The sequence below is a fragment of the Carcharodon carcharias genome, chromosome 21, assembly GCF_017639515.1.
Source record: "Carcharodon carcharias isolate sCarCar2 chromosome 21, sCarCar2.pri, whole genome shotgun sequence".
Classification (NCBI taxonomy): Eukaryota; Metazoa; Chordata; class Chondrichthyes; order Lamniformes; family Lamnidae; genus Carcharodon; species Carcharodon carcharias.
Window position 1 is genome coordinate 76,137,527 of NC_054487.1, and position 18,011 is coordinate 76,155,537.

At 41.2% G+C, this 18,011-nt stretch overlaps 1 protein-coding gene across 13 annotated transcripts in view; it reads left to right on the forward strand.

The window, feature by feature from the left end:
• LOC121293362 (ubiquitin carboxyl-terminal hydrolase 15-like) overlaps positions 1 to 18,011 on the forward strand; it is a 114,716-nt gene that overhangs the window by 64,003 nt on the left and 32,702 nt on the right. For 9 of the 13 annotated variants that reach the window (XR_005946499.1, XR_005946500.1, XM_041216357.1 and 6 more), the window contains one exon: positions 9,636 to 9,780. Coding sequence is in view for 9 of the 13 variants with exons in the window: in XM_041216357.1 (XP_041072291.1) it covers positions 9,636 to 9,780 (145 nt within the window). In the remaining 4 variants the exon portion in view is untranslated. Of the gene's footprint in view, positions 1 to 9,218; positions 9,374 to 9,635; positions 9,781 to 18,011 lie in introns of those variants that run through there. The other 4 variants (XM_041216358.1, XR_005946501.1, XM_041216365.1 and 1 more) reach the window with 4 other exon arrangements.

Sequence of the window (18,011 nt, forward strand, 5' to 3'; positions counted from 1 at the left end):
CGGTGGTGCCTTACATAAATAGCTTTTGTCATGAGGAATGTTAACTGGTGCTTCCACTGAAGCATATAACATGTTGCAGACATGTGGTGGTGGAAAGATTGTAGTGAGGTATGTGATGTAGCCCTGGTATCCTATCCACAGTGTTGGGTCCACATGTTAAAGCCTTGCCTCTCAAGAGAGTGGAAGTTATGTATTTCCTACGTTAGAATTGAGCGAGGTCTTGATAAACCAGTTCAACGCGTAATCGCTGCTGAGCTGAACACTGTTCTCATCCTCCATTTGGTTTCTTGACCAAGTAACCATCCTCCATGTTTGGTTGAGCAGTAAGCGTTAACTGGTTCTCAAATTTCTTTTGTAACAGCTTCACATCCAACAGAGGTTGCTTGCAAATTCAGGATGGCTGTAGTCAAACCCAACTCACCAAGATTGTTTGCAGAAATTCAAATCTGGGAGCTGCCTGGTCTGTGCGGCTTTGTCTACATTGGACAAGCACCATGGGCCATCAGGGGACCTGGAGGAGAAAATATTCAAAACTGCAGGGACGCTCTTCCTTGAAGTAAATTGAATATATTGAAAACTGAGTATCCTAAAAGTACAAAAATTGTAAATATTCAATTGAATTGGAGGATTTTGAGTACTATCCTTTTATGACTAGTGTGATGATTTGTGTGGATCTAATATAGCTAAATTGGATTCAAAAAGTATTGGTTGTCTCAAGGGAACCTAAAATGAAAGCTATCATTGGTTTCAGTTTATTCAAAGATCATCTTAAATTGATATCTCGTATGTTTTTATTATGCTGTTGGCTTTCCATTCCGCAGATATAAGATACTAAGCGCTTTACTATCCCTTTTTCACTTTAGCCAAAAAGGACCAAACTAGTATCTTGAACTATCTTATTGAAACTTTGAGTTAGTTTTAAAATTGCTTTAAAAAATTGAATAAAATCATTATTTAATTTTCTCATGGTAATGGCTTTTGCACAATGAATTAAAGGTGACTTTATGAAGATTTTCATTTAGAAAAATTGTGTAAATATTTTGTAATGCTCACTATGACTTGAAATTTTAACTGAAATCCTTTGTAAACTGTGAGAACTTCATGTCTAGTTCCACCTCTAACAACACCTGCCTTCATCCATGGGAGGAGGTGGTGGTGTAGTTCTAATGTTGCTAGACTAGTAATCCAGAGACCCAGGTGATTGCTTTGGGGACATGGGTTCAAATTCCACCAAGGCAGCTGGTCTCAGTAATAGTAACCCTGAATCTACCATTGGTGAAGCAGATGGGTTATGACAATCAATGTCCATTGGGGAAGGAAATCTGCCATCCTTAACTGTTCTGGCCTACATGTGACTCCAGACCCACAGCAATGTGATTGACTTTGAAATGGCCTCACAAGCCTCTTAGTTATAGGGCAATTAGGGATGGGCAACAAATGCTGGCCTTGCCAGCAATGCCTACGTTCCATGAAAAAAATGGAACAAAAAAACCCTGCTTACTCATCTGCTGGAACCCTCGCTCTGCCTTTGTTACCTCCCAGATTTGTCAATTGCGCCCATGTCAATTTTTCACCCTTCATAAACTTGAGATGATTCAAAATTCACACCAAAATTCCATTCATTGATCATCAATTTGTTCCGTGACCTAAATTGGTTCCTGGCCTGGCAACATCTAAATTCTCATCCTTGCTTCAATTCAGTCCATGTAATCTCCTTTAGCCCTGCAATCCTCAGGGACCTCTGCCCTCCTTCAATTCTTGATTCTTATGCAATCCGAATTTTAATTCTCCCCTTTGGGTAACCATTCCTGAGCCCTGGGCTCTGGAATTTTCTCCCTAAACCTCTCCACCTTTACCTCACTTTCTTCTTTCAAGATAGCCCTTAAAACCTCTTTGACCAAGCTTTTGGTCATGTGCTCTGTAGCTCCTTACGTAGCTTGGTGTCAGATCTTGTTTCATAATGTCCCTGTAAAGTTTCTTAGGATGTTTTATTACATTAAAGGCGCTATCTAAATACAGGTTGCTTTACTTCATTAAAGGTGCTATATAAATTCAACTTGTTGTATTTTGAAAGTAACTAAACCACTGTAATTTTGCGCTTGAATTGATTTTGCCTGATTAAATTTTAAAAACCTGACAGCTGATACTGTATTAAGTAAATTAGAACTACACAAATGGATTTCATTGGTAACTCTTCCTGTGATGGAACATGGAATGCGTACTGCCCTCAGAATTTGTGGAAGACTTTTATTCAATCCGGGTCCAACATTGTCCAAATGCCTCAAACAAAATAACAAATCTGGTGATGGAGATTGCAGTAATTGAGTCATAGAATAATAAAGCACTGAAGGAGCCCATTCGGAACACCGAGCCTGCACCGATTCTTCTAAAGAGCAGTTCTGTTAATCCAACTGCCTCGCCCTTTCCCATAACCCTGCTGTTTTTCTCCTTCAAGTATTTTTGCAGCTCCCATTTGAAGGCTACTATTGAATCTGCACATACTACCATATCAGGCAATGCATTAAAAATTCTAACCACTCATTTTTTAAAAAATGTTTTCCTCCATATCACTTTTGGTTCTTTTGCCAGTCACCTTAAGCCTGTGCCTTCTGGTTATCGACCCTTTAGCTATTGGAAACAATTCTTTGCATTTACTCTATCTAAATCCTTCATGATTTCAAATACGTTTATCAAATCTCAAGGGTTAGCCTTCTCTGCTCTGAGGCGAATAACCCAGCTTCAATCCATGTAACTGGAATCTCTCATTCCTGGAAGCATTCTAGCAAACCTCTTCTGTACCCTTTTCAAAGTCTTCACATCCTTCTTGAAGTATGATGCCCAGAATTGGACACAGTACTACAGTTGGGGCCAAACTCTTGCTTTTGTCTCTATAAAGTACAGGATTAAATATGCTTTATTAACCTGTCCTATTACATTCAAATACCGTCTCCCCCCCCCCGAATTCATCTCGTGCTGAATTTTATTTGTCGTGTCTGCCCATTGCAATGGCCTGTTTATCCTCTTGAAGTATATTACCATCTTCCCCACTGTTACACTTCAGTTTCAGATTTCAAAATTGTGCCCTTTAGCTCCCAAGTCCAGCTCATGTATATCAAAAACAGCAATGGTCACAGTACTGAACCTTGGGGAACTTCACTGTATACCTCTCTCCAGTCCAAAAAACAGCCATTCTCCACATTTGTGCATCCGTGCTGCTGCTCCCCCTTTTTTATCCCACGGTTTCAACTAGAGACCAGTCAGTTTGACTTCAGTGGTAGGGAAACCCCTGGAAACTATAATTTGGGCCCAAATCAATGGTCACTTAGACAAAGTGCAAGATAGTTAAGGAAAGCCAACATGGATTCATTAAGGGAAAATCATGTTTAACTAACTTGCTGGAGTTTTTTGAGGAAGTAACAGAGAAGGTTGATAAGGGTAATGCTGTTGATGTGCATATGGATTTTTCAAAAGTCACAACTGATTTATGAGCAAAACTCTAGCTCATGGAATAAAAGGGAAAAGTAGGCACTTAGATAAGAAATTGGTGAGTGACAGGAAACAGAGTAGAGATAAATGGTAGTGTTTTCAGATTGGAGGAAGGTTTGTAGTGGAGTTTCCCAGGGACCAGTGTTGGGACCCTTGGTCTTCCTGATTTAAATTAATGACCTAGACTGTGGTGTTCAGGGTGTGATTTCAAAATTTGCAGATGATATGAAGATTGGAAATGTTGCCAATCGTGATGAGGGTAGTCTTGAACTTCAGAAGGACATAGGTGTGTTGGTGGATTGGGCATACAAGTGGTAGATGAAGTTCAGTGCAGAGAAGTGTGAGGTGATTCATTTTGGCAGGAAGGATATGGAGAGACAGTACAAAATAAAGGGAGAAACTCTAAAGAAGGTGCAGGAACAGAGAGACCTCGGTGGTTATGTATATAAGTCATTGAAGATGGCAGCATGTGGAGCGAGCAGTTAATAAAGGATTTAGAATGTTGGGTTTTATTAATAGGGGCATTAAGTGCAAGAGTATGGAGGTCATTGTTGAACTTGTATAAGACACTAGTTAGGCCTGTCTGGAGTATTGTGTTCAGTTCTGGGCACCATACTTGAGGAAGGATGTGAAGGCATTAGAGAGAGTACAGAGGAGATTCACAAGAATGATTCCAAGGATAAAAAACTGTAGCTATGAGGATAGATTGGAGAGGCTGGGACTGTTTCCCTTGGAGAAAAGAAGGCTGAGAGGAGACTTACTAGAGGTATTCAAGATTCTGAGGGTTTTGGACAGGGTAAATAGTAACAAACTGTTCCCACTCAGGAGAATATCAAGAACTAGAGGGCACAGATTCAAAATAATTGGCAAAAGGAGTAAATGTATGGTGAAGAAAAATGTTTTTACCCAGAGGGTGTTGGAGTCTGGAATGAACTTCCTGAAAGGGTGCTGGAGGCAGGTTTGAACGAGGTATTAAAAAGGGAATTGGATTGCTATCTGAAAAGAGAGAATGTGCAAGGTTGCAGGGATAAGGCAGGGGAGTGGGACTAGGTAGGTTGCTCTTTCAGAGAGCCTGTGCAGACTTAAGAGGCTGAATGGCCTCCTTCATTGTAAAGATTGTGAATTTTGTTCACAAGCCTAATGTTTATCAAACACCTTTTGAAATTTTATATATACAATATCAACTGCATCGCCATCATCCAATGTCTCTAATGTCTCATTAAAACACTGTCAGCTTATTCAAACATGATTTGCCTTGTTGGCTCTATTAGTCCATGCATATCCAAATGGCTGTTAATTTTCTCCTGCATTATCGTTCAAAAAGCTTCCCCACCACTGACGTTAAACTGACTGGGCTTAATTACCAGTTCTACCTGTCTTCCTTTTTTAGAGCAAGGGTATAAAATTTGTAGCCTCCGCCACCACCACCACCCCCATGCTCTCTCTCCCCCCCCCCCCCCCCCCCCCCCCCCCCAAAAAAAAACCAAATTGGGGGAAGTGGTGGCATAGTGGTATTGTCACCAGACTGGTAATCTAGAAACCCAGAGTAATTCTCTGGGGACCTGGATTCAAATCCTGCCATGACAGATAGTGGAATTTGAATTCAATAAAAATCTGGAATTAAAAATCTAATGATGACCATGAAACTATTGCTGATTGTCTTAAAAACCCATCTGGTTTACTAATGTCCTTTAGGGAAGGAAATCTGCCATCCTACATGTGATTCCAAACCCACATAAATGTGGTTGAACCTCAAATACCCTTTGAACAAGGGCAATTAGGAATGGGCAATAAATGTTGGCGCAGCCAATGGCACTCACATCCTAAGAACAAATAAATAAAACCATCCAGTCCTGTGGTGTCACCCTTGTATCCAAAAAGGGTTGGAAGATTGTGATCAGCACCTCTGAAACTTCTACCCTTGGCTTCAACAACCTAAAATGCAGCCCATCCAAACTGGGTATGGGTAGCCTTTCTTGTTTATTATCTAATTTGGTACCCCAACAGCCTCCTCATCTACCGCAGCTTTTGCAAGGCCCTCTTCCTCATTAAACACTGATGCAAGGTACTTTTAGAGAATATTCTCAAAATCAACTGAAGAAGATGTGAAGAGCTGGAAGCAATGCTGAACTTTTGTTGAAGCAGCTGAAATATTCAGCTTCCAAAGGATATATTCCAAAATCTTTAGCTTTAAAGTATAAATTGCTTGCATAAATACTTTTATCCCTTCCCTCCTTTTACATGCTCACCAGCTTAAATTAAAAGCAGCATTTTAATTATCCCTATAGTAAATACACTTGTTACAAATGTTCCCCTTAGTTGAAGGGTCAGTCACAAGGGGACATAAGTTCAAGGTGAGGGGCAGGAGGCTTAGGAGGGATGTGAGGAAAACTTTTTTACCCAGAGGGTGGTGACAGTCTGAAATGCATTGCCTGGGAGGGTGGTGGAGGCAGGTTGCCTCACATCCTTTAAAAAGTACCTGGATGAGCACTTGGCATGTCATAACAATCAAGGCTATGGGCCAAGTGCTGGTAAATGGGGTTAGGTAGGTAGGTCAGGTGTTTCTTACGTTTCAGTGCAGACTCGATGGGCCGAAGGGCCTCTTCTGCACTGTGATTCTGTGAAATGTGTGTCTGCTTATATATGGCTGCTCTGGTTCAGTAATTCCCTTAAATTGATTCTACATGTTTTTCAGGCACATTGTCCAGCATCTCCTTATAAAGCAGCTTAAACCCATGAGATCTAACAATGTGTCATGCTCCCCTTGAATTTGAAGAAAACTATTTTGTAGGCATATTGGGAAAAAGTTGGGCTGTTGGGCTAAACTGGACAGATCTTTCAGAGCACAGCAAGGGCTAAATGGCAGCTTCCTGTGCTGTAAGATTCTGTGACTTTTGTCTTTTGCACATAGTCTTATGTGTTGCTTCAATCGTCTTTTGAATAATTTGAATAATTTTTTGAAAACAAGCCCGGTTGCAAAATCATTTGTAACTCCTATAACCGTCAGTGTTTACTTAGGCAGGGAACTTTGCAAAATCATTTGTAGAGTCATTAAGCTGCTTTATTTCGCACAAAGTGTACAGAGCAATGAACGAAAATTAAGAAACAATGGTTCTACTCAAATTCATTGAATTCTATTAGTGCAACTTCTTGTTGCAGAATATTGAACACACTGCAGCTCTCCACACCAGTGGGTTATCTCCTATGACTTAAGATAATTTCGAACTACTTCACTGTATTCCAACCTTGCAGCTTTCATTGGACCATATTGCCCTCACAGCTTCCTTTAAAACAAAAATCAAGCTGTTTGCATGTCTTTTTTAATCTTCCTATATTCACAACATGAGGGAAGGGGCAATGCCAGGCAGCCCCTGCTACCTCTCCAGGAAGAGAGGCTTCCCAACATCAGGGATTGCTGAGACAGGATAATAAAACTGCTTCATGATGACAGTCATTCGGAAAACAACTTAAAAGCCTAGCTTGATAGTATTTTACCCACCTTTTACCTCTGCCTATCTCTTTTAAAACTTAATTGTGAATATACTTTGCTTTAAAAGCATGTCCCCTTTATATATACTTCCTTTACAAAACCCTTTCTGAGGAAATATTCTCCCAAAAAGCCCAAAACAAGACTATTGACTGTCAAATGCTACAGTTAGGCAGTGTTTAGACTAAAGCAACAAGCAGGAAATCAATCATGTTTGGGCTTTGTAAATTGAGATTTTTAGAAAAATCTAGCATTCCGTGGATTGTTGTTCTTCCCAGTGTTGATGCTTCTCCTGTTCGTCTGCCAATGCAAGGCTTGTATGGACAAAACCTAAAAGAAAATTTGCCTGTGGAAACTGTTTAATTGAAAGCTTGTATGTTTAAGAAAACAGATTGTGTTTTTGCCTCCAGCCTCAAGATCACTGCGACAGTATATTGTGACAATATGCTCTGTTGTATGCTATATTTTATTGATCCTCATTTACAAGTGCGGCAGTAAGGGCTAAAGATTAGCATTCTAGTACCTGAAATTGAGGCACTTGTCCAACCGAAGGAAGTTGGGTTTTTTTTCTCCCATGTATTATGGTTCCATATGTTCATGTTTTCGCAAAGTGCTGGTCAGTCACTGCTGCACATCCCATGTACGTCAATAGTTGGATGATAATATTTTTCCAGATAATACAGTAGGATTTCACCCTCCACCCCCTCCAACGTCAGACCAACAAGTATACAGGCACAGGGGACTGATGTCCCCATGACAGAAGAGCAGTAAATCCCAGTAAAAGTTTATCCCTTCGCCATCTCTCTTTCCAGTATGCAAAGCCTTGGCTTTCTGTGCAGTCAGCATCCGTAGCTGCACAGCTAGTGGACTCCATATGGTACCTCCTTTTGCCAGCCAATGAACATGAACCAACTCCCAGACCCCTCAGTGTTTATTGGAGAGTAACGTAAGAAAAAAATGCAAACGTTTGTCTTTAACAATGTACGGCTTTTTGCCATTATGATGAAGTGGGAGCAGCAACATTCTTCCCTTCTTGTAATCTGAGCAGCAAACAACTGCTTAAAAGCCTTAAACTTGGATTACCAACTTAATCCTTGGCTCAGTTATAGTCTGGAAACTGAGATAATAGATGCATGAATTTTGTCTTTTTTAAGTGATTTAACATTAAACATTTGCCAGATATTCTCCTGCTTAGGGTGCAATGTTTAAAGTTTTTGCCATGATGCATCATCAGATATCTTCCTTCACTTTTGTACAGAGATTATGCAAGGTCAAACTGAATGTCAAGGATGGTTAACGGGGAATCTTGAGTATAACCTAGCGATAGGGATTTAAAGACATGTTTAATATTTTTTTTTGTTTGTCCCCCCTCTTCCCTGCTGCTCCTGCACCAATCTAATTTTAAAAAGGGTTGTCCTGGTGTTGCAGTGAGGGCCTGCAGATTAATTACATTTTCACTTTGTGCACTAGAAATGGCACATCTGCTAAATTAATAAAAGTTAAATGCATCTCAAAGGGTTACTAAAGTAAATGTAACCAAAATTGTTTGTACTTTTCCTCTTTGGGGGTAGGGGGATGTAGATTACAGTTAAATTGTTTATTTGGAAAGCGATTTGAATTATTTATGTAGTCCCAGCGTGATTTTTTTAAATTCCACTTGTTTCATTTTGGAACCTAGCTTTAGCAGAACACAGTTTTTAAACTGCTTCCTTACAGTTATCATGCTTTATTAAACAGGAGGATGTTGCCTTTCTTATCAGTGTTCTTTGGAAGTGACCTTGAGAGACCAAATTAATTTTAGAAATGCAGCGATTTATTTATATACTCATAGTTTTTGCAACTTCTGTGGCAACAAAAATGCACTGAAATCCATGCTACTTTACTTTTGGAGCCTTTGAAATTGTAATGCACACTGCTTACGAGGAATTAAATCAGACTTCACACCATTGCAGTCTTTTTCTCAAACTATAACTACCTTTTCGGCATCATCGAAGTAAGGAGAGTATTTTTTTCTCCGAATGGACCGAGCCGTAGCTTTTCTGCACAGCTTGCTTGCCAGGATGCATTAGTCAGTTTCCCATTCCACCACAGGCTCCTCGCTGCATGTGAAACCTAGATTGTGCTGTCTTAGCAGATCGTGCTATAAATAGAACCTCTAATGTATTGAGCCAGTGATGTCATGGAGGCCTCTGGAATGTCTGCACCCTCACCTGTAACTGAAGCATACTCTTTCCTTTCCTCCTAGATTCCCGTTAGCCTTGCCTCCATGATGGGTTTCATGCTGTAAAAAGGAAGAAATGAGATGATTCTATGTTGCTGGTGTATAAAGTCAGACTGTTTAAAATTAGACGGCGAAGTGGAAAACAAAGTGAGCTGTGAAAGAGCTCCTGTAGATGAATGGTAGCGATCCCAGTACTTATGTAGGAGGTCTAGTAGCGCTTCAGATTTATGCATTATGACAGTGATACTGGCAACTGTTTTTTTGTGCCCTACAGTGCATATCTGAATTATTTTAAGTCTTAACATTTTAATCTATAGTCCAAATACTCCAGATGTAAGCCCTACTATTTCCTTAATAATTAATAAATGTATATATGTGTGTTCTCCTAAGATCAATGACATTTAATTTTTTTAACTAAATACTCCATTCTTTTTCTTTCAGTGTGAAAAACTCAAACTACTGTATCTCCCCATATTCTGGCTATAACAGCTACGATTATCTAGAACCAGGAAGACACAGTGAACAGAGTGGCCTCTGTGGCCTGAGTAATTTGGGTAACACGTGTTTTATGAATTCAGCAGTTCAGGTAGGTTGTAACTGAGAGACCTCTAATCATTTAATGTTGTAAATATTTAATACTGAAATTAAGGGCCTTTGTGTCCTTCGCCTAAACGCCATTAATCTTTTGTGCAAGTTATTTAGCATGTGCAAAACGACTACAGAAAATATTCCTATCTGGAACATTTTTATTGAAGTACTGGGGGAATGGGTAGATTTTCCGCTTTGTGTGTGGTCATGAAAATGTGGTCAGTTGTGCTGGTTAAATTACATTCAATTTTCCAATTAAAAATCATATGTATAATCACAAACATATAAATCCACGCATGAGTCAGCGCAACCCGGTGAACTTTTTATTTAATTCCATTAAAAGCATTCCTTGAGGTATTTTTAAAGTGGTAATTAGTGCAGCTTTATTAATGCAGCTGAAAATAAGTTTATCACAAAAATAAACTTTTGCAATAAAAATGACCAGTGCTCCACATAGAGTAACCTGATTTAAAGTCACAGAAAATGACTTGAAAACACCATACTGAACCATTTACTATTTTCATTGGCCTATCCTAATCGGTCTATTAGGAAATTACACTTTTTTTTAACTACAAAGAAGTTTTAGAGAATGTGCCTGTATGTCTAGGCGAATGAGCATAATTTTTTTTTTTGAAAAGTCTTACATAACAGGCTCAATTGGTGGAAACTCACATTGATGACCTGGGAATGGGGCCTGATTTGACTGAACTAATCTTGAGCCAGCGTACAAGATTGTGGAAATTCTAGTGTGAATGGTTTTGGACATAACTCATTTGCATTCAAAATCCCCTTATCTTTTGTGCTGGCTCAGCTGATTCCACCCAGATTGCTCTAATATATTACGAGTATGAACTAGAGGAAACTCAACCCTGGAAGTATATAGCCTTTCTCCTTGTCCTGTCTGTGTGGGGATATATTCCTGTTGTCAATTTTCTAACATATTATCAAACATAGTGTTCAGGTTCGGATTCCCCTCAATATTCTTCACTGGTGCCAAAATGTTGCTGGGAACCCTCCAGGGATTGCAGAAAGTGAAATCAGCACAAGTAACCATTTTAAATATAACTTGCTGAAGCAGTAGAACCGGTGTTGTACCTTAATTTAAAATGGAATTTTTTTGGTGAGTATCCACACATGCAAAATCATCCTGTAAGCATTTTGTCAATATTCAATGAGTATTACTGATACTGTCACATAGTTGTACTTGCTTTTAAGTTTGCTAAGCGATAAATGATGAGTGGGAGAGAGTACAGCCTTTGTGATTGGAAAATAAACTCTTATGCTGCAGTTACTTGCTGCAGTAATACAGCGGAATATGGCGTGCTCTTTTCTAACTGCACATTTTCTTTTGTGACTTCTAGCTGGTTTGTAGTGAGTTATTGCAGTTTTGCTGCTGACTGTGTTCAAAATGCAGTAGAGATAATTTGCCCCAGCTATAGCTTACTCAAACTAGGGGCCATAGTCTCCAGATAAGAGGTCAGCCATTTGCGACTGAAATGAGAAACTTCTTCATTCAAAAGGTTTTAGATTTTTGGAATTCTCTACCCCAGAGGGCTGAGGAGCCTCAAGTATTTAGAATATTCAAGATTAAGATTGGCTAGAATTTTGAGCATTAAGGAATTCAAGGTAGGGCAGGAATGTGAAGTGGATGTAGAAGATCATCTGTGGTCTTCTTGAAAGGCAAAGCTGGCTCGAAAATGGCGTATGGTCGTCTCCTATAATGTTTATTTTTATCTGATAACTTGTGAGAAGAGGTAGGAACACAGAAAATGCGATATTAAACTAACTCTGTTTTTGATTAAAGACCTTAATCTGTGGTGTTCATGTTTTGTGTAAGCTTTCTCAATTGGATATAAACACATCCATTTTAGGAATGTTCTTGAGAAGCAGAAAAAGTTCAAGGGTATTTGGTCGATTTGATGTCTCTGAATACATTAGCTCTTTGTCTTCAGCATATTTATTGGGGTTAGCTGTCACCTTATAGGTTCCTTGTCATTTATTTTCCCAAGTTCCTCTGCGCCTACCAGTTCATCTTTAGCTAATTTTTTTATTTGTTCACCAGAAATGGACACCACTGTCAAGGCCAATATTTATTGCTCATCCCTAATTGCCCTTGAGAAGGTGGTAGTGAGCTTCCTTGAACCACTGCAGTCCATCTAGTGCAGGTACACCCACAATGCTTTTAGGAAGGGGGTTCCAGGATTTTGACCCAGCGACAGTGAAGAAATGGCGATATGGTTCTGAGTCAGCAATCTGTGCGGCTTGAAGGGGAACTTGCAGGTGGTGGTGTTCCCGTGCATGTACTGCCCTTGCCCTAGTTTGAGAGGTGCAATCAAAGAAACCTTGGCAAGTTGCTGCAGTGCACCTTGTAAATAAACAATGTTACCACAAGGAGCTGGTGGTGGCAAGGGTGCCAAGCATGTGGGCTGCTTTGTTCTGGATGATATTGATCTGCATGTGTTGTCGGAGCAGCACTCATCTGGGCAAGTGGAGAGTATTTGATCGCAATCCTGATTTTTACCACCTACAATATGAAGCAACTCCATGGACATTTTCCCTCCTCCTCAACCCTCTCTCTGCTTTTTGAAGCAGATTTTCTCTGGCACATATAGTCACCCTACTAGAAAGATAGAATGGTTACATCACAGAAGGAGGCCATTCAGTCTGCCATGTCTGTGCTGGCTCTGAAAGAGCAAGTCACCTGTTGTCACTGCCCTGCCTTTTCCCCGTAGCCCTGAAAATTTTACCTTTATAGGTAATGATCCAATTCCCTTTTGAATGCCATGATTGATTTCTGTCTCTGCTGCACTCTTAGGCAGTACACTCCAGATTCTAACCACCCGCTGTGTAAAAAAAAAAAGTCGCCATTGCATATTTTGCCAATCAACTTAAATCTATGCCTTAAGTAAGGCGCGTATGGGCAGGAGACTACGACTGAGTGAGACTGAGACCAAGTGAGTAGCGAATTTGGTTCAAGTCGGGATTCGGCGCACAGAGAAACAGGTGCTTTAAGTAAGGTTTAGTGCAACTCGTAAAATGTCGGATTTATCAATACTAGTAAGATTTATCAATAGTTGTAAGGTTTATTAAGTTAAGGCCAAGTAAAATTAATATAAATAAACCGAATTAAAATAGAGTTGACGTAAGTGAATTAAAGTTAAAATATGGCAAGGCAGCTTGGTCGCATGGAATGTGTGCCCTGTAGTATCTGGGAAGTCATGGATGGCACCAGTGAGCTAGACGACCAAATGCAAGAAATGTCATCAGCTGCAGAAACTTGAGCTCCGGGTTTCAGAGCTTGAGTGGCGGCTGGAGTCACTGTGGCGCATCTACAAGGCTGAGAGCTACATGGATAGCACATTCAGAGAGGTGGTCACACTGCAGGCTAGGAGCATGCAGCAGAAAGGGAACGGGTGACCGCCGGACAGTCCAGGAAAACCAGGCAGGTAGTGCAGGAGACACCTAAGGTCCCGCTCGTTAATTGGTTTTCCATTTTGGATATTGGTGAGGGCGTTGGTTCTCAGAGTGCAGTCAGAGCTAAGTTTGTGGCACCATGGGTGGCTCAGCTGCACAGAATGGAAAGAAGAAGAGGGGAAGAGCATTAGTGATAAGGGATTTGTTAGAGGAACAGATAGGCATTTCTGTGGCTGTAGACGTGACTCCAGGGTGGTATGTTGTCTCCCTGGTACCAGGGTCAAGGATGCCATGGAGCAGCTGCAGTTTACGGGGGAGGCTGAACAGCCAGAGGCCGTAGTCCACATCAGTACCAATGATTTAGGTAGGAAGGTAGATGAGGTCCTGAAAGCAGATTTCAGGGAGCTAGGGAGGAGGTTGAAAAGCAGGACTTTTAAAACAGTAATCTCTGGATTACTTCCAGTCTAGGCTTTTTTAAAATTCATTCATGGGATGTGGGCTTTGCTGGCTGGGCCAGCATTTATTGTCCATCTCTAGTTGCCCTCGAGAAGGTGGTGGTGAGCTGCCTTCTTGAACCACTGCAGTCTGTGTGGTGTAGGTACACCCACAGTGCTGTTAGGAAGGGAGTTCCAGGATTTTGACCCAGTGACAGTGTAGGAACAGCAATATATTTCCAAATCAGGGTGGTGAGTGACATGGAGGGGAACTTCCAGGCGTTGGTGTTCCCATGCATCTGCTGCCCTTATCCTCCTGGATTGTAGTGGTCGTGGGTTTAGAAGGTTCTGCCTAAGGTGCCTTGGTGGGTTCCTGCAGTGCATCTTGTAAATGGTACACACTGCTGCCACTGTGTGTCAGTGGTGGAGGGAGTCAGTGTTTGTGGATGGGGTGTCAGTCATGCAGGCTGCTTTGTCCTGGATGATGTCAAGCTCCTTGAGTGTTGTTAGAGCTGCACTCGTCAAGGCCAGTGGAGAGTATTCCGTCACACTCCTCATTTGTGCCTGCACAGGCTTTGGGGAGTCAGGAGGTGAGTTATATGCCGCAAGATTCCTAGCAAATGACCAGCTCTTGTAGTCACAATATTTATATGACTAGTCTAATTTATTTTTTGGTCAATGGTAACCCCCAGGATGTTGATGGTGAGGGATTCAGCAATTGTAATGCCATTGAATGTCAAGGGGTGATGGTTAGATTTTCTCTTGTTGGAGATGGTCATTGCCCGGCACTTGTGTGGCGCGACTGTTACTTGCCATTTGTCAGCCCAATTCTGGATATTATCCAGGTCTTGCTGCATTTGAACATGGACTGCTTTAGTGCCTGAGGAGTTGCAAATGGTGTTGAACATTGTACTTCCCAACTTCTGACCTTATGATGGAGGGAAGGCCATTGATGAAGCAACTGACGATGGTTGGGCCTACCCTGAGGAACTCCTGCAGTGATGTCCTGGAACTAAGATGATTGACCTTCAACAACCACAACTATCTTTCTTTTGCTAGGTATGACTCCAACCAGCAGAGAGTTTTTCCCCAGATTCCCATTGACTGCTGTTTTGCTAGGGCTTCTTGATGCCACACTCGGTCAAATGCTGCCTTGATGTCAAAGGCAGTCACTCTCACCTCACCTCTGAAGGTCAGCTCCTTTTTTCATGTTTGAACCGAGGCTGTAATGAGGTCAGGAGCTGAGTGACCTTGAAGGGACCCAAACTGAGTGTCATGAGCAGACTATTGCTAAGCACCTGCCACTTGATAGCACTGTTGATGACCTCTTCTATCACTTTACTGATAATTAAGAGTAGTCTGATAGGGTGGTAATTGGCTTGGTTGGATTTGTCCTTTTTGTGTACAGGATGTATTTGGGCAATTTTCCATGTTGCCAGGTGGTTGCCAGTATTGTACCTGTACTGAAAGCAAGTGTGCAGGTGCAGCAAGCAGTTAAGAAGGCTTTCATTGGAAGAGGACTTGTGTCCAGGAGCAAGATGTCTTAATGCAGGTGAGACCACACCTGGAGTATTGTATGCAGTTTTGGTCTCTTTACCTAGAAAGGATATACTTGCCAGAGAGGCAGTGCAGCGAAGGTTCACCAGACTAATTCCTGGGATGGCAGGATTGTCTTTTAAGGAGAGATTGTGCCAACGAGGCCTATATTCACTGGAGTTTAGAAGAATGAGAAGAGATCTAATTGAAACATATAAAACTCTAACAGGATGGACAGATGATGCAGGAATGATATTCCCTCTGGCTGGGGGTGTTTAGAACAAGGGGTCACAGTCTTAGGATATGGGGTAGACCATTTAGGACTGAGATGAGGAGAAATTTCTTCACTCAGAGGGTGGTGAACCTATGGAATTCTCTACCACAGAAGGCTATAGAGGTCAAGTCACTGAATATGTTTAATAAGGAAATAGCTAGATTTTTGGACTCTAATAGCATCAAGGGTAGGAGGAGAGCGCAGAAGCATGGCGTTGAGACAGAGGATCAGCCATGATCACATTGAATGGCGGAGCAGGTTCAAAGGGCCGAATGACCTACTCCTCCTATTTTCTATATTTCAGTGAAACAGCTTGGCTGGGGGTGCAGCAAGTTCTGGTATTGCCGGAATATTGTCAGGGCCTATAGCCTTTGCAGTATCCAGTGCCTTCAGCTGTTTCTTTATATAAGCTGGAGTGAATGAAGTTGGCTGAAGACTGGCATCCATGATGCTGGGGACCTCTGGAGTAGGCTGAAAGGGATCATCCACTCATTAACCAGAATTAAAGAATGCATGTAGCATTCGCAAAAAAGTTGATGTATTGAATGCACAAATGAGGTAAATGGGTATGATTTAATTGCCATTATGGAGAGGTCGCTACAGGGTGACCAAGGTTGGGAACTGAATATCCAAGGATATTTGACATTTAGGAGGAAAAGGCATAAAGGAAAAGGAGGTGGGCGTAGCACTCTTAGTAAGGGACGAGATCAGTTCATCAATAAGAGAGGACCTTAGATAGAAGAATCTAGATGTAGAATCAATTTGGGTGGAGCTGAGAAACAGCAAGGGGCAGCAGACATTGGTGGGAATTGTTTTTGGCCACCAAACAAGTGCTTATATTGGGCACAGTATAAATCAGGAAGTTAGAGAAGCATGTAACGTGTGTAATACAGTAATAATGGGCGACTTCAATTTACACATGGACTGGTTTAGCCAAATCAGCACTAATGCTGTGGAGGAGAAATTCCTGGAGTGTGTACTCGATGGGTTTCTGGAGCAGTGCTCCAGATCGGGCTACTTTGGATTGTGGTGTGTAATGAGAAAGGGCTAATTAAAGCCTTGCTGTAAAGGAGCCTTTGGGAAATAGTGAGCATAATATGATAGAATTTTGTATTAAGTTTGAACGTGAAATAATTCATTCTGAATCTAGGGTCTTAAACCTGAAGAATAGAAATTATGGAGGCATGAAAGGCAAATTGGCTATGTTGGATTGAGAAAATACACCAAAAGCTTTGTCATAGACAGACAATGGCTAGTATTTAAAGAAATACTACATGGTCTACAACAGATATACAGGCAGTGGCATAGTGGTATTGTCACTGGACTAGTGTTCTAGAGTCCCAGGGTAATGCTTTGGGGACCCAGGTTCGAATACCACCATGGCAGATGGTGAAATTTGAATTCAATACAAATCTGGAATTAGAAGTCTGATGATGACCAAGAAACCATTGCCGATTGTTGCAAAAACCCATTTGGTTCACTAATGCCTTTATGGAATGAAATCTGCTGTCCTTACTGGGCCTGGCCTACATGTGGCTCTAGACCAACAGCAATGTGGTTGACTCGTAAATGCCCTGTGAACAAGGGCAATAAATGCTGGCCTAGGCAATGGCACCCACATCCCATGAACGAATTTTTAAAAATCAACCATGGTTAACGAAAGAAGTTTGCATTAGATCAAAGGAAGTGGCTTATAAGGATACCAGAGAAAAACTGGTAAACCTGAGGGAGTAATTTAGAACCCAGCAGAGGAGGACCAAGAAACTGATAAAGGGAAAAGAGAATATAAATGCAAACTAGTGAGGAACATAAAGGTGGACATAAAAGCTTCTTTAAGTATGTGAAATGGAAAAGGTTAGCTAGGACAAATGTGGGCCCATTACAGGTGGGCACTGGAGAATTTATAGTGTTGAACAGGGAAATGGATGAGAAGCTAAGGTTGATAAATCCCCTGGACCAGATGAGCTTCATCCCAGAGTGTTGCAGGAGGTGGCTAGACAGAGAATGCATTCATTAGTGGTTACCTTTCAAAATTCTACAGATTCTGGAAAGGTTCCTGCAGGCAGGAAAGTAGCAAATGTAACCTCACCAATTAAGAAGTACAGACGAGGGAGAATGGACAACTACAGACCTGTTAGTTTGACATCAGTATTAGGGAAAAGGATGTGATAACTAGACATTTTAGAAAAGAATGGTAAAATTAGGCAGAGTAACCATGGATTTATGAAAGGGAAATCATGTTTGATAAATTTGTTGAGAGTTTTTTGAGGATATTACTTGTTGCATTGATAAAGGAGAACCAGTGGATGTGGTGTATTTAGATTTTCAGAAAGCTTTTGAGAAGGTCCCACACAGGAGTTAGTAAATAAAATTAGAGCGCATGGAATTGGGGGAAATATCCTAGTATGGATTGAAAATTGGTTAACAGACAGAAAGCGGAGGGTAGGAATAAACAGATCATTCTCAGGGTGGCAGGCTGTTACTAGTGGGGTACCGCAAGGATCAGTGCTAGGTCCACAGCCGGTCACAACCTATATAAATGATTTGGATGTGGGGACCAATTGTAATATT